Consider the following 17,532-nt stretch of genomic DNA (forward strand, 5'->3'; position numbering starts at 1 on the left):
TCCGATCAACAGCCACTTGCCGTTGAGACCCTCATCCTTTCTCGAACACGTACGACCTGCATTACCTTGCTCTGCACCTCGCCTCGACCACTAATAACCCTGGCCTCATGACTCCGTTCCGCAGGTCTCTATATCCAGTTCTCTAATCGCTCTTTAACAAATTTATGATCCCTTCAATAAAATACCCGGTTCTCCCCTACTTTGGGTTCGACCCAACACCGCTTGGCGCATTAACAATCTATCCCACAGACTGTTTCTACCAGTAACATCGCATCTACCCTTGGAAGGTACTGCGCAACGCTCAATGATCTCCCCACTAGAGATCAAGCAACTCCAAGTACTCTGAATCTCAGATGAAATCCTCAGAAACTTCTCATCATGACTGCCTCTAGTCATTCAGAGTCTCATACTATCCCATTACCGGACATCTCAACTGTCCAGTAGTAACCCTGGCTCTTAGTATGGAAATAATGAACTATCATACTCCTCATCCTCGACTCCTCAACCAACGTTCCATCACGTGGGTTGTAATAAGAGTGGCGACCTCATTACCATACTCGATACTCATCATAGACAATAAGAGCCACCGCCCCAATATCCTCCTCTTGATCATCCGACGCTGCAGCTAATACATGCCCTACTATACTCGAATAGGGTGTATCCTTGTCCTTGACCATCTCAGTCCCCACTGACAACCTGCTCATGCCATATCATTACCTCGCGGTAGACATACTGCCCAAATACTCTGGTGGAAGATCGCCATCAATGCTAACCCTCAGGGTTTACCCCCAAGCTCAGAAACCGAAATCTCAACACCTCTTATGTTTTCCCACAGGAAACGGAAATAGCACCACTCAGGTCACAGAAGGTGACATCTCCACTATCGGCTGATTGCTCAACTCAGGCCGCAATCCTCCATAAACGCCATCTCTACTCATCCTCGAGTCTCGCGACTTCGTCCGACATCTCACTCAAAAATACCTTGGAATCATCTCGACTTCCCTCACAAGGGATGCTTCGTGGAAGCTCGTTCAACATGGCCCTCTGACCTCTTACTCTATCGCATCCGATCTCCACCTAATCAATCATGACGGAATAATTGAAAAACACAAGCATTAACTGCTACGAATCATGGTACTCGAACCACTACATCACCTCTCAGTCTGCCACAAAGCATGGTACTCAAACCATGACATCACTTCTCAATCTGCTACTTAGCATGGTACTCGAACCATGACATCACCTCTCAAACTGCTACTTAGATCCTCCGGAATACTCCCTGCATCGAGTATGGGTCCTCTGCTTTCAGTAGTACGGGCCCATACTACCTGCCACATCTACCCATACTTTTTACACGGACCATCCCAGAGTTCCTAAGTAGCTGCTCAACCTTCTCAATCACCAATCCCGTCGCGCGTGCTCGCTCCCCAGCGAAATGCTCTACTCTGTCAACGCACTCATCTGACCATGGTCACTCCCTAGGCTCTTCCTAGGTTCTCACTCTTTCCCGCCATCAGCTGCTGAAGAACTCCTTATGATGCTAGCCATCTACCTCCTGAATATCGTCACATTCACTTGGTAGCTGACTCCCATCATCGGGAGTTCCACAAAGCACGAAGCAAGCAGCATTCGGGCATCGACTAAACACGTAAAACCCACTCTAGGTTACAACTCTATTGCTCTGCTCATACTCACAGGTGTCACCGAACTCAGGCAACTCTACCCCACGCGGGCATCTAGCTACTCTCTCAGTAGGTTCCTCCAATGCTCATCTAGGTGTCTCTCCTAGATTACTCCTCTACTCGAAACTCTATCTCTGTAATATTCCTGCTGGATACTCTTACTCAGCACATACTCGAGAGCACATCACAGATAACAGCATCTCCTAGGCTAAGGCATCACAAATCAGGCCACTCTGGTCCTAAAATATGAAATACCTAGCCTATCCTTTAGCATGCAGAATATCACAAAATATCTCATAGCACAAATAGGGTATTTTGGGAAATCACCATTCGGGCTCTGGCTGATTGTACACACTGTTCCTTCTCGTGTTCTCTTAGAAACTCTTGCTCATTTTAGAAAAATCATTTCCTTGAAAATTTTTCTCAAATCCTTAGTTTGAGTCCAAATTTACCCGAAGGTGCATCCGAATCCCTCAAACCAAGGCTCTGATACCAACTTGTAACAGCGTGAATTTTCAAAACAATTTTTTTCATTTTAAATCACATAATTCTCATAATGTATTTCACAAAAATCTCTTTTATTAAGTTTACAACTCAAAACTTCTTAATTACTCGGTTAAAATCCAGGATCCTCAAAACGTAACTCTCTCACTGGTGTGTACAATCAAGTCGGTGCCTTCCCGCGATCCTGAGAACAACCTGAAACACATAACACATAACACGGTAAGCATGAAGCTTAGTGAGTTCCCCAAAATACCACATACAACAATTTGCCACTCGAGGCTATACACTGTAAGACCCTCCGGTCTATGTGTCTCAGCGGGACCCTCCAGTCTCGTAGCTCGTTGGACCCTCCGGTCCGGTCTGATTGAGAACCCTCTGTCCTCATAGTTCGTTGGACCCTCCGGTCCGGTCTAAGCAACAAATAATATAGCATACAATACGTATCACATAATCATGCATAACTAAAGCAAGCACATAAGACCCTCTGGTCACACATAATTACCACTCTAGGTAAAGTATAGTGAGAAGACTCACCTCGCAAGTAGGTGAGCAGGTAACCTCGCGATCGGATCTCGAACTAGCCTCCGCCTAACACAAAGGATGAATATCTCTAATTAATACTCTTTTCACGACTTAAGTAACCGAAGGCTACTCTTTCTCTCTCTAACTCTTTGAAGTGGATAAAAGACCATTTTACCCCTCCATGGTCTCTATTACTCATGTTGACCAAAACCCCAAAGTCAACAGAGGTCAACTCGAGTCAACAGTCCATGTTTGACCCGACTCGTCGAGTGCACTCCTGCGACTCGTCGAGTCCTCTCGTATCCTCAGAAGTCTCAAAAGTCCAGCTCAACTCGTCGAGTTGACCCCCAACTCGCCGAGTTATCGGATAATCAATCCATCGGGACAAACCCTCGCCGACTCGTCGAGTTAGCTCATGGACTCGGCGAGTCCCTTTGATCTGATTTCACATTCAGACGATTTAAGGCAGATCTATCACTCCAATCACTAGATCTACTATTCTAAGGCTCGAATAGCATGTAAAGCTGCAAGCTTTACGTTCATGCATGGCATATAAGGCTCATAATGCCAAAACATGCTCCAATAAGGGCTAGATGTACAAGAGCTTGCTTCCAACTCAATAAAGCTCGAGTTTCTGGACTCACAAGGCCACTCATAGTCCATATCTGAGGTCCCAGCCTCAAACCATACACAAATCACTCCATGACACAAGATAAATGGAAGAAAGCCCTAAAAGTTCCCTTAAAACAAGATCTCATAAGGAAATGATCAAGATAGCATCTTTTTACCTCCAAATGAAGCATAACTCTGAAGAATCTCTGGATCCAAAGCCTTCTCTTGATCCAAGCCAAGATGCTCTCCAAATCCCCTCTCAAAATTGCACAAGAACACCCAATTTAGCCACTCTCTCTCACGATGGATGGAACTGATCTAGGGTTTCCCACAGGGCTCTCTGGAGATGAGGGAGGCGGAAATAAGGGCTTAAAGCCATTTAAATAGGGCACAAGTCCGGAAAATTAGGGTTTCTCTGCCCAACGCCTACTCGGCGAGTCCCTCCTCTGACTCATCGAGTCCACTCATTAAATCCACGCGGGCAATCTCGACTCGATTCGGCGAGTTGGACCCTTAACTCGTCGAGTCTTCTTCAACCTCAAGATTAACATATACAATAATATCCCTGAAAATCCGGATGTTACAATTACACACATTGGTAATGCATCATCTGCGTATGTTCAACGAGAATCATGCACCAAAAATAAAGGTTTTAAAAATCTCCAATTCTAATTAAATACTTACCATTTATTGTGTAATTAAATACTTACAAATCATAAAGTTATTGAAAAATGTAATATTACAATTCATAAGTTTTCTAAATTAATGAAATATTATTTTATTATATAATTAATTTTTAAATTCAATTAAAAATCAACACCCGTGGGTTCCACGGGTTTTAACCTAGTTTTTTTATAAATCATAGGACTAATGTAATTTAGTCTAATTAAAATAGTATATATCTTTCAACAAAATAAAGAAAAAATTAGGGGTGGCAAATCGGGCCATCGTGTCGTGTTTTTGTCTGACACGACACGACACGACAATGTTTTATGTAACACGACACGACATAATGTCAGGTTTTTTTAAACTAACACGAAAACGAACCGATTAAAAAACGATAAACACGACACGACACGACAAAGATAACATGAAATAATATTTAATGTATTTAATTAATATTTATTCATACATAACACGGAAAACACGACAAACAAATGCTAAATCGTGTCAATTTCGTGTTAAATTTTGAACACCAACACGATACGACACGACGTTGTGCTTTTTACATTTGACACGAACACGAATTCGAATTTCAGTTTCGTCTCAATTTCGTTTCGTGTCGTGTATTTTTGTTGTATGTCATTAATTGCCACCCTATATAAAATCAAACTATAAGCAAATGCATGACGGTTCTCCTTGATTAAATCATACGCAATTTTGACCACTAACTTCATAATATTTCCACAAGGGAGGATTTACGTACATTCACATCATTAACTAAAATTGGGTGCTCTTTGAGAAAAGAAACTAAACCTATGGGGTGATTTTGTAACTTTTTTATCATTTAATTAGCCCATAAAATTTGGCTATTTATACCCCGTAAGAAACACACAGACTATTCAAGCACTAAAACAATATGAGAAACTTTAATTTAGCGGTGCCATTCTCCGACTGTGATGGTGGAAACCAATCGGATCACCGGAAAATACCGTTTTCCGATGTGATAGTCACAAAACCTAGAGACCAATTTTATGGTCGAAAATGGCAACCTATAGACATTCAAGTGGCATTATGGTTCACTTTTGTCCATATATTAACCCTCTTTGCACCATTTGCTTTCACTTGGGATGCTTTTTGGATTGCATTTTCTGGTTACTTGCTTACTGGAATTTTGGGTATAACTCTTTCTTATCACCGACTTTTGTCCCATCATAGTTTCAAACTCCCCAAATGGCTCGAGTATATGTGTGTTTACTTTGGGGTCCTAGCTGCCCAGGTTTGTATTTAACTTCACCGTTATACCGAATGTAATTTTTGTTCAATTTGATTAAGATTTTGTTTACTAAAACATATTCATTGACGAATGAATGAAGTAAGCAAGATAATAAAAAAATTTATTTATGTTTTTTAGGAAGTTTTATATGAATTTAATGAACTTTATATAATATTATATATATTATACTATGTATATTAATTAAAGTGGCTTATGAATAATACATTTTATCTATTTCAGATTTTTACCACACATCTATTTATTACTTATAATAATCTTGTAATTTACAGAAACGGTCACTATGATTTTTTTTTTACATAAATAATATTTAAGATTTTCGTAATAAAAGGTCATTCAAATATAAATAACATTATAATAAATAATATATTTCTATAATATTGAAATAAAATTTTATAAGAAACTTTGTTTGATTAACAATTATTTAAATATATTATTTAGATTACAACTTTTCATTATATTCATATTCCAAGACTTTATGAGAAAACTAAAATCAAACGTTATTTAGAAAGATCAATATAAATAATATTTAGGTTATATTCTTACATGCAGGGAGATCCAATATTTTGGGTGAGCATTCATAGATACCATCACAAATATGTGGATTCGAATAATGATACACATTCACCCGTTAATGGATTTTGGTTTAGTCATATGGGTTGGCTTTTTGACAGTGAATATATGGTTGAAAAGGTATCAAGGTTTCGATAATTTGTTATAATTTTAATTTATGATTATAAATATATTGTTTCGAATTTTAGAGGGTGGTTGTCATTACATTTAAAATAACTTTTGGACTTTTAACTTTTCCAAAACGGATATTGTCAGAAAAATCCTAATATTTTTGGAAATGTTTTATTTTAGTCCCGAATTTTATTTTTTGAACAGAAAAGTCCTGATTATTTCTTTTTGGCTCAAATTAACTAAAAAAAATCTTTTTTTAACAGGAATGACATATTATCGTGTAAAATCAAATAATTAAGATTTTTCTTTTAAAAAATAAAATTTGGGACTAAAGTGAAACTTCTCTAAAAATATTGAGACTTTTTTCTTTGGTTTCCAGAAAGTTAAAAATGTCCAAAAGATGTTTGGTAAGTATAAAAGTTTGTTTTAAAACAACGTTTTGCTAAGAACAAAAAAAAATGGTTTTTTAAAAATCATGAAATTATGTCTTTTTGTGACTTTTGGCTTTTGCCACTTAAAAACTATAAAAGTCAAATCAAACACATTTTAAAAACCCTCTTTTAGAAAAAAAAAATTTACAAAAAATCCTTTTTATAAAAAAAGTACTTTTAAGTTTAAAAAGAAATCCCAACACACCCTTAGTCAAAACGCATTTGCTATGAGTACACGTCATGAAATTATTTTATATTGGTTGTTTTAATGCAGTATCGGGAACATAAAAATGTAGAGGATTTAAAAAATCAGACATTCTACATGTTTATACGGAAAACATACATGTGGCATTTATTTGGATGTGGTGCTCTCTTATATGCATGGGGTGGATTTACATACCTGGTTTGGGGAATGGTATATAAATTTCATTTGAATTCATTTCATAAACTCATTATGCATAATTATTTCCCATATATTCCACTTGAATACGTCATTTTAATAAACTTTTATTTTTATATGATAAATAGTTACAAAAAGACAAGTTTTTTTATAAAAATCATATGCACATACTTAAAAATGGCGTTTAAAGTTAGGGTTGGCATGATATATATAGCCAAACCTATCAATATGGTCCATAAAAATATGATCTTACATGCTAAAGTTCAACCAAAACCAAATGAAGGTTTGACAGATCTAGATCATGATTATGTAGTTTGCTCAAATAACTTGATTACCCTCCTTCATTAATTAACTACGTTATAAACCAAGTATATTACATTTTTTGGAAACAACCAATTTTATGAAAAAGACCCCGGAAGCAAGAAGCTAGACGAGGACCAAATCAAACAGTACACAAAAGCAACAAATTCAAAGAAAAAAGAACGGGGACAAGACCATTCCTCCTCTACAAATTCCTCTTTTTATTCTAACATTTATTCCAAAGATAAACTAAGAATTTTATGTTCTGAGCCATTTTTGTAAGATTACAAAATAATAAAATTACACGATTAATTATATTGTTAAAATTAACTAACTTATCATCATCGATCATTGAATTATTATTATTATTATAATAATATAAATTATTAAAATTTATGGTTATTCAAATCATACCAGAAAATATCAGAAAATATATGTATTTAAAAAATGTTGAAATTAATGTGATTAACGATTAATATTGATTGTGAACCACATCATCTTAGTGGTCTATATCCGTTGGTTCTATATAAAAAAAATGTCTTTATTTTTTTATTTAATATTAGTTTTGACTAATTTAAAACTATCCTTTTAATATTCAATGTGCAGATATTTGTGTATTCCTCACAAACACAAACAAATACACACACATATATATATATATATATATATATATATATATATATATATATATATATATATATATATATATATATATATATATATATATATATATATATATATATATATATATATATGAAAAATATTTCTTTAGGTATCCTTTTAGTTGCTTAAAAATAAATTCTCATTATTTAAATAATAAATGAAAATATATAACATTTCAAATAACAATTGATGATTTTTAATAAATCGATGTAACTTGTTATTTTTTTAGATAATTTATAAGATATCATTGTTATTTTCATTAAATATAATAAAATAAGATTATAAAACAGGTCAAATATTTACATAAATTTGTGGGAGTTAATGAATTAAATATTAGAATTAATATAGTATGTCCTTCACTAAATAAAAAGAGGCTAGTTCTATTGATAGAGATTTCATGACTATGAATAGAAGACCTTTTTCCCTTTTGGGTAGGGGCCGACCTCCTACTATGTTATCTTATGCAAATTTTTTTAGCGGTTGGGTAGATCGTGCAGTAAGCATCTCTTGACCCTTTGTTTTTCATACATGTTTATAAAAATCTCGTCTTTTCAAGATTTGGTTCAGATGGTTTGGCTAAATGAAAGCATCGTCTATTTTGATACCTCCAGCTCCTCAGTGAATAGTTAATCCCAGGGCCGGTCTAAACGGTGGGCAACCCGGGCGGTCGCCCAGGGCCCATGTCTTTAGGGGGCCCAAAATTCCTAGAACATATATATATATATATATATATATATATATATATATATATATATATATATATAGAGAGAGAGAGAGAGAGAGAGAGAAAATTAAACTTATCTAAAAATGCTAAGAAATATATTTTTCTTTAAATTAGTTGTTTTTGTAATGTTGTAGCCATATTTTTGTTTTTTAATATTAATAATAAATTTTATAAAGGCTTGTCTATTTTCAACTTTAGGGACCTATTTTTTCTTTTCGTCTTGGGCCCACTAAATCTTTGGACCCGCCCTGTGTCTAACATTACATCATGATAGACAACGGACATATAGTTTGGCATGGCTAGTGCTCATTTCCCTCTAAAAAATAAATTGTTTGTTTTTAACGATTTTATTTGAATGAGTTAAAATATAAAACGGAGGAAGATAAATAAATAGATAACGTACATTATCAATTTAGGATATGATGTTAATGGATAATAATTATTGATTATTTTAAAGTAATTAATTTTAATATTATATAATGTTTAGCATTATAAATTTACAAGTCTAATACTTTAATGCATGGTTATAAAGTGAAATTTCAAATATAATCAATAAAATTAGAAGAATGTAGAAAATAAGAAAAATTAAATCTAGGCAAAACTTCATTTTCCCTGTAGTTTTTTATAATAATGTCCTCAATTTTAAAAAAATTTATAGAAGATCCATGTGATTTATATTTTCTATGGTCCTTATTCCACCTAAAAAACTTTTATATCCTTTTAAATTTATTTTACATTTTCTTTTAATTAATTTTACATTTAAAAAAATTTTAAAAAATAAAAAGAATTAAAAAATCTTACCCCATCCACCTACTTCATCTTACCCTACCCTACCCTACATTTTGTCTTTCCCTTTCTGGTTGATGTCCCACATTACCTCCATCACCATCGTTGTCATTATCAACTCCCACCTGTCGGACTACCATATACCCATTAACGTCACAATCACAGAACACCAACATCATCACCTTTCAGACCCTTACTTGCCACCATCCAAGACAATCGGACCACCACTGGTTCATCAAGACCCACCTTTAACATCTTCCAATCACCACATTATACGCCACCATCTTCATAAACCACCACGCCCACCCTTTTCCTCACCTTTCTTTAGTTGCCCTCCACCACCGTCTACCACCAATTTCAAGAAAAAAATCAAACTCCATCATCCATTTTCACACACCTGTACAACTGATGAACATGATGATCTTGAAACCCAAATAAGAAAATCACATATGTTAACCAAACATTCTTACCATTTTCCATTGCATTATTTTACATAAAAAAAATTACATTATTTGACACGAATCTTTACATTCCTTTACATAAAATGCCCTTCCAATTAGTAACTATCTCCAATACCATCACGATCCACCTCATAGTTGGCAGATGACTTTGAATTAAAAAGATTACCAATTCACGAAACCATTTCAGATTTTAGCATCAATAAAAAAAACATTTCAAATTCCATAGGGGATAAAATCTACACCGATTTCATGAGGAACTAAGTTAAAAAGGCTCGACGATGGCATAGAGGAAGAAATATTTCATGAAAATATAAATAATTTTAGTAAAATAACAATAATTTCATGAATTTATAACCAAAGTTGTGCTCTTGTGGTACATCAGTGGTTTAGCGACGACATACATGTGTTTCGTCGACGGCTCAAGGAAGAACAAATGGAGGTGATCGTTTAGTGCATTAGCGAGAAACGACTTCGGTCATCAGGTGGTCCAACGGTCCGTAGTTTAGTGGCGATGGTGATCATCAGTTGCTTAATGGGGTGGTGATCTCCATCATGCATAGATATGTGGCGACTATCGATTAAAAGGATATATGGTTGTTTGTGGTGTAATCTGATTCACAGAGGGAGACACAACATCGACAGTTTGGGATATGTAGTCGGTAGGTATTAAAGGTGGGGGGGGGGGGGGGGTGTGTATGTGGAGGGGGGTGTTTCCATGGTCTGTGACGCCGATTCCCTTCCATTATCGAAGTGTATACATTTGGGGTTGGTATACACGTAGGGGCGGGGGTGTTTTTTTATTCTCTTTTTCTTTTTACTTTTTTGCAAGTTCAAATTAGTTAAAGAAAATATAAAATAAATTAAAAATGATATAAAATGTTTTTTTATGTAGGTGACAGTCATAATATAAATTAAAAACCACATAAATCTTTTATAAAGTTTGTTTTTTTTAAATAGAGGTTATATCTGAGATTTTAGGAAGCCACAAAGACATTTTATGAAGTTTTATCTTAAACTTACAAAAATTCCAATAACATTTATCCTAATAAATAAAAATCATTTCTGCCAAATGTCATATTCTCATTATATTTAACACATGTCATTTTTTAAGATTTTTTGATTTATTGTTTTTCCACTTATCATTTTGTGGTTTTTTTATTTTATTAAATTTCATATTATATTTAAATGTAATAATTGTAATAAATGTAATAATAAATGCATATCAATTTAATTAATGCAACTTTTTTTTAATTTCTAAGTTTCTAAATTTACTCCTTTTATTTCATTTGTTTATTTATTTAAAATATATGTTTAAATTAAAAAAAAGAAATAAAAAGTTTAAAATAACAAATTAAACATTACATTTTAATAATTCAATATTTTCTTTTTTAGTTTATAAATTCAAATTCCCTATGTTTGTAGGTCTTCATAATTTTTTTTAATAAACCCATATAATACACAGATGTGACAACTAGTGTATTCATTATATAAAATAAAAAAAATTGTACTTAATGTGATTCACTTATTGTAAAATTATTGAGGTTGAATTACTTATAATTCCGGTTGAATTACGCTTGATTGAAATTGAGTTCAATAAATGGGTCGTAAGTGTTATTTCTACCATAAAACATTAAATTGCTTATTTGTTTAACATTAAATATATAAAAACCAGTATTAATGTAAATTAAAATATTGTTTTTAGATCGGTGGCTATGGTCATTTTATCATATTTTTTAGGTATGTCATATTAAGCCATATTATTTTCTTTATTTTCTTTTCATTCTTCTTCGCCCCATTTAAATGATTGGAATTTGTCTTGTCAACATCATCATCGTCGTCGACCAAATCATCTACAAACATATTTGATGCGTCATTTGTATCGTCAAACAAATCGTCGTAAAAATCACCAACGACGAGATTTAGATTAGCATTTAAGACATGTTCCACCAAAATCAACCCAAAGGTTGTGGTGTCCAACTTTGTTGTATACTTCCCCTCTGTTCGCTATGTTTTTCGGTGTACCAATACCTACTCCTTCGAATATTAGTAAATTGTCGTTTTCATTGTAGTGACAAATCGTTTTTTCCTTCATCTTCCATAATGATATTATGCAATATGATGCATACATACATCATGCTACTTATTATTCTATGCTCGAATGATCATGTCGGTGCTTTGAGTATCTGTCAACGTCTCTCTAGAACACCAAAGGCTCACTTGACATCCTTCCTAGCTGATTCTTGGGTCGACTTAAACTTTAATCGTTTTTCATTGTTTAGACACGATAATGATTTCACAAATACAACTAACTTGAGATATATCCCATCAGTTGGTAATACCCACGCTTGTATGGTTTTCTATTTTCTTGAAGTGACACATCATACAATTTCTCAAGGTAGATTTTGTTGAATATTCGACGATTATTCTAGAACGTTGAGATCGTTGTTGGCACCCTATGGCCCAAATACGTATGTCATATCCAAACATCACACAATGTCACTGCTTCTGAAAGTATTGTTGGTTGTTTTCGATCACTTCACATGAATTGACTATGCCACACATTAGGGCGTAATGACCACCCCAGAGCATATAATCAATACTACAAAGTATTCCAGAAAACTCATGCTTGTTTTCATGTTTCGTATACAATTGATGGATGTCGCTAGTTACATGCTTGCGTAAATACCGACCATGATAAAGGATAATCACAACTTTAGCAAACTTGTATAAACATTCTACATGTCGTTCACTTTGATATCCTCCACTACTCATCCCATGAGTCCGGTCCCATGCCAAATGCTAGTTGACGAATTATCGTTGTACTTTTTTAAATTGGAGAGAAACTTTTCTTGCCTCTTGCTTCCCATTTCTGTTGAAAATACAGAAATCGATTATTCACATCATCAACAATGTGTATGAATAAGTTTTGAATAATTCTTTCCTCATCCAGAACTGACGTCCAGATTTGTCAGTGTAGATTACATCATCGTCAAAATAGTCATTCACAAGATGGTTTGTGTTAGGCCTCATGATTTCTCCATAAAGAATGATTTATAGTCTTTGAACGCAAAGTTTGAAATTCATTTTCTTGTAGATACACTATTACTATTCTCATAACGTTCCCGATATATGCCGACTCCTGCAATGTCAATATATCCGACAAAGTGGAAGATGATGAAGACATTTCAAAATTTAACAATAGAGAATATAAAGATATTTGATAGTTGTGTAGTTTGAAATGTGAAATAATGTGTGTATTTATTATAGAGAAAAAAAATCATATATATATATATATATATATATATATATATATATATATATATATATATATATATATATTAAATTTGTTGATTTTAAAACAGCCACAAAGAAAGAAAAAGGTACGGTAAGTTGGTCTCGTATGGGGTGGACACTGCACTACACTGCATACTGGCCAGTATGGTGTTCACCGCACTGCCGCAGTGGCAGTGCCACCTCACCAAACCGTGGTGTGTGATGTTGGTGCACTGTATAATCTTAGAGATTTAGGTCGTGTTCGGCAAAATTAGCTGGTAGCGGGTAGTTTGTAGCTTGTAGCGTTTTGTTAAACGCTACATGAAGTAACATTTGGATTTGGAACGTTTTGTTTAAACTAAACGCTAGAAGCTTGTAGTGTCGAAAGGGGCTTTCTGTTCAAAATGGAGCGTTTTGTTAAACGCTAGAAGCTCTCAAACGCTCCGTGCCGAACACGCCGTTAATGGAACCAAACACCATTGTATTGGAACATAAAACCATTTTATTTTACTATTTTAAAATAGTGATTTTATAGATTTGTTGGGAACCCAACAACATTTTATTAGTTTCTATAATAATGTTTTAGTGTTTGGTAAAAATTGGTCTTAATGTAAGTTAAAATTAATATTAAAATTAAGAAATTCTTTCTTTTGTTATATTGCTACATCAATAGATGTTAGAGAATCTCCAATGGGAGGTTTTTTTTATAGTGTATTCTATTTACTTTTATAAAAAATGAACACTTAAAACCATTGGAGCAAACAACTTTTTTGCTTTTTTATATATTGAGTGGTCAATAGAGTATGATAACTTGTACATTTTAACCCTTCCATTTTAAAGATATGTCATTTTATAACTAATTTGTAATATTGTCAATGTTTTTGTTGTATTTTTATAACTAAAACATAATCATTTTTCATATTTTAGGTGTATAAATAAAGACTCGATATAATTGTATTATATATTTTCATATTAAGATATGATTTGTGTTTAAAAAAGGATTAATTAAATTAGATGTTTTATAAAACATTTTAGATAGAATAAGATAAATTAGTTAAATTTATAAAAAAACTATTAAAATAAGTTCAACCATTGAAGAAGTCATTTATTTAGAGATCAAAATTAATAGATGATGAGGTGACAATAACTTTAAGTTATAACATGGGTAACCATTGGAGATGTTCTTAGTGTAAGTTTAATATCCGTTCAAAGACCGATAATTTTGAAGGGTGGGTTGATACACTAATATTACTTTTGTTTATTTCATTTTGAATTCTATAAATGGTAAATGTATCAAGTATCACTACAAGAATTATAGAATTACAATAACCGTCTAATTCTTTTACCTAAGGTGATCGGATATTGTAAAGATTTTAATCACTTCTAAGCAACTTTTGACTCGATTATTTTTTTTTCATTTAATGCTTGTTTTGCGAGTTAAAAAATAATATATTGTATCATTTTGAACGGTCTAAGTCAATCCGTCTCAAAATCCATGACAAGTCAATCGTAGCAAGATTTTTGGTGTATCAGGTTTGAACCATAGACCCCTATGAAATTTTACTATTCAACTACTAAATTTTATCGCAGGACAAATTTTGAGAGTAAGTAACGACCCAACAGAAGTCGGTATAAGCCCAAAAACGGTTTGTAGGAAAAGGACCAAACTGTTAGGAAACAAACTACCATAACAAATATTTTATATTCTTTCAAATTTTCGCTATACAAATTTTGCTTCTATTTTTTAGGCAAGAAAATATCATCATTTGTATATCATAAGCAGTGGCACTTTCTTATTTCCTAAAAACTATCCTCAAGGCCTAAGAAATCGCTTTAAGTGAAGCCCATCTACAAACCAACAATCTTTACCAATTACCAAAGCGTGGTTCCAGAGCCATTTTTAATTTTCATTTTGAAAAGCCTTGCAAGATCCACCATGTCTTCCTGTATCTTTGAAATAGAGCACCAAATCCCCGGATTAAATTTTTTAGCCAATAAACAAATGTCATGACCACTACTTCAAATATATCTGACTTAGATGCTTGCAAATATGTAATTTCATCGTTTATATAATTTTTTTTTGAACCAAATTAACTAAACTTAGAAGGTTAATTTGCAACAACAAAGAATAAAAGGAACAACAGTGTGGTGAATAAATGTTGTTTATCTCAAAGCGAATTGGTGATGGTAAATAATTGTTGTTTATCTCAAAGCGAATTGATGATTTATCGTATATTGTCTCGTCAAATAAACAAAAAAATACTTGATACATAATCATAAAATAATTGTAGTACAATATGTTGCTTTCGATATAATGTGTGTAAAAATGTAAAATAGTATGTATATGTGTACGATAATACATATATTTAATTAATTTTCAATCTACATTGTTTATGTAGGGTGTTAGGACTGTATGGGTATACCACCTCACGTTTTTTGTGAACTCTGTTTGTCATATTTGGGGAAACCAATCTTGGAATACCGGAGATCTCTCCAAGAACAACTGGTATGTTTTTATATATCTGAATGTGCTAATTATACTTGTATCCAACATAAATAAATGTTTGTCCAAATTTTGTGAAGGTTGTTAGGAGTGTTTTTTTTCGGAGAAGGATGGCATAATAATCATCATGCATTTGAGTATTCAGCTCGACATGGATTTGAGTGGTGGCAAATAGATGTTACTTGGTACATTATAAAGTTTCTTGAAGGAGTAGGGTTGGCAACCAACGTCAAAGTGCCAACCGAAGCCCAAAAGCTTAAAAAATCCAATTTCAATTCTATTAATAAATTCAAATGACTGAGCGTTTGTTTATAATATAAAGCATACCTTTACAAAAAATAAATATTGGAACTTGATAATTCTATATGTATCGATGTGTGTATATTAAGGTTTGTTTGTTCGATGTGTGTATATTAAGGTTTGTTTGTTGTTGAAATCTTTCACGAATATCCTAAATTATGCTTTGATTTTAGTTGGAAATAGAACTACAACCTAAAATGTTGATATCTACTCTAATATAATCTACTCTAATAAATAAAAATTATTTTTTGCCACTTATCATTTTTTTAAGCATTTGATCAGATGTCATTTTCTTATAATTTAGGTTTTCTTTTCACAAAGCCTAGAAAAATTACATATATATTTTTCTAATAAGGAAGTAATATAACATGTTAAAATATTGATTCCTAATTTTTGGGGTAATTTCATATGATTTTAAGTTAATTTTTTTAAAAAAAATAAGAGGATTTGTAGGCAAAATTTAATGGAACTTTCAAATTGAATTACAAATCATCCAAAAATCTCGACAATTTTGAATGACTTCCCATGCCTTATCGTTTGCCTATGTCTATCACACCTCTTCTATATTGATTTCCAATCTTTTTTGTTGTGGGGGTTATGGTGATTTTAGGTTGGATTTTTATTTCAAGTTCCGTGTTCACGAAAATTATCTAGATTTTTAATTTTTCTTCCTAAGTTTTTTACCGATCCATTAATTTTTTGGTACTTATATGAATTTTAATTTACCAGCGACCCAATAGAAGTCGGTATAAGCCCGAAAACGGTTTGTAGGAAAAGGACCAAACTGTTAGGAAATAAACTACCATAACAAATATTTTATATTCTTTCAAAATTTCGCTATACAAATTTTGCTTCTATTTTTTACGCAAGAAAATATCATCATTTGTATATCATAAGCGGTGGCACTTTCTAATTTCCTAAAAACTGTCCTCAAGGCCCAAGAAATCGCTTTAAATGAAGCCCATCTACAAACCAACAATCTGATACCAAAGCGTGGTTCCTGAGCCATTTTTAATTTTCATTTTGAAAAGCCTTGCAAGATCTACCCTCTCTTCCTATATCTTTGAAATAGAGCACCAAATCCCGGATTAGATTTTTTAGCCAATAAACAAATGCCATGATGTTGGAGCATGGAAATGCTCTACAAATAATGAGTGATAGTTAGGTTGTATTTTTCCTTTATTGTATTTTTGGTGTAAATACTCTCCCTCCTATATAAAGGGAGAGTTGGTCATCTCTTAAAAAAGTTAGCTCACTTTTCTTAGCTAGATATTACTTTTGTACTTCTCACAATGTAATCTAGAGAGAAAAGTGATGGGTTCTCCCACCTAGGGAGAGTTTCTCTCCCACCATGTTCTTCATTAATATTATTATCTCTCTTTGTTCTTAGCCTTCTTTATTCGAACTCATAATATGTTCTTCGTGTTCATACTTACAAAAACACGATTAATCTCGAGATATCTTACTTCCGCATCTACCGTGCGTATAAAAAGGAGTTCCTACAATTGGTATCAGAGTCGTACCTTGAAGGTTCAATCGACTAGTTCAAGGGAACGACTCCCGTTCGGTGATTATCTTGTGATTTTTCCGTGTTTCTGCAAGAAAAAAAATTTCGGGTTTCAAACCGAATTTTTTTTATGAGTTCGTTCTTAGTTCTATCTTCCGGGTTGACTCAAATCTTAGTAAAAAAAATAAATTGTTGCTGCTGTTGCTTGTTCAAATTACTGCTGGAA

The 17,532-nt window shown here is 33.2% G+C and overlaps 1 protein-coding gene across 2 annotated transcripts; it reads left to right on the forward strand.

Moving 5' to 3' along the window:
* The first annotated feature begins 4,897 nt into the window (after positions 1-4,897).
* LOC145109789 (palmitoyl-monogalactosyldiacylglycerol delta-7 desaturase, chloroplastic-like) lies at positions 4,898-15,945 on the forward strand. 2 transcript variants are annotated; one of them, XM_079046949.1, is made up of 5 exons: positions 4,898-5,259; positions 5,827-5,967; positions 6,664-6,804; positions 15,396-15,502; positions 15,580-15,941. In XM_079046949.1, exons 1-5 carry the CDS (start codon positions 4,900-4,902, stop codon positions 15,794-15,796), a joined length of 966 nt encoding a protein of 321 aa, XP_078903075.1. In that variant the 5' UTR covers positions 4,898-4,899; the 3' UTR covers positions 15,797-15,941. The 2 variants fall into 2 exon arrangements, with proteins under 2 accessions (XP_078903075.1, XP_078903080.1); XM_079046954.1 differs by lacking the exon at positions 6,664-6,804 and having other exon boundaries at positions 15,580-15,945.
* The last annotated feature ends 1,587 nt before the right edge of the window (positions 15,946-17,532 follow it).

The sequence above is a fragment of the Lactuca virosa genome, chromosome 1 (assembly GCF_052849685.1).
Source record: "Lactuca virosa cultivar CGN04683 chromosome 1, Lactuca_virosa_CGN04683_v6, whole genome shotgun sequence".
Lineage (NCBI taxonomy): Eukaryota > Viridiplantae > Streptophyta > Magnoliopsida > Asterales > Asteraceae > Lactuca > Lactuca virosa.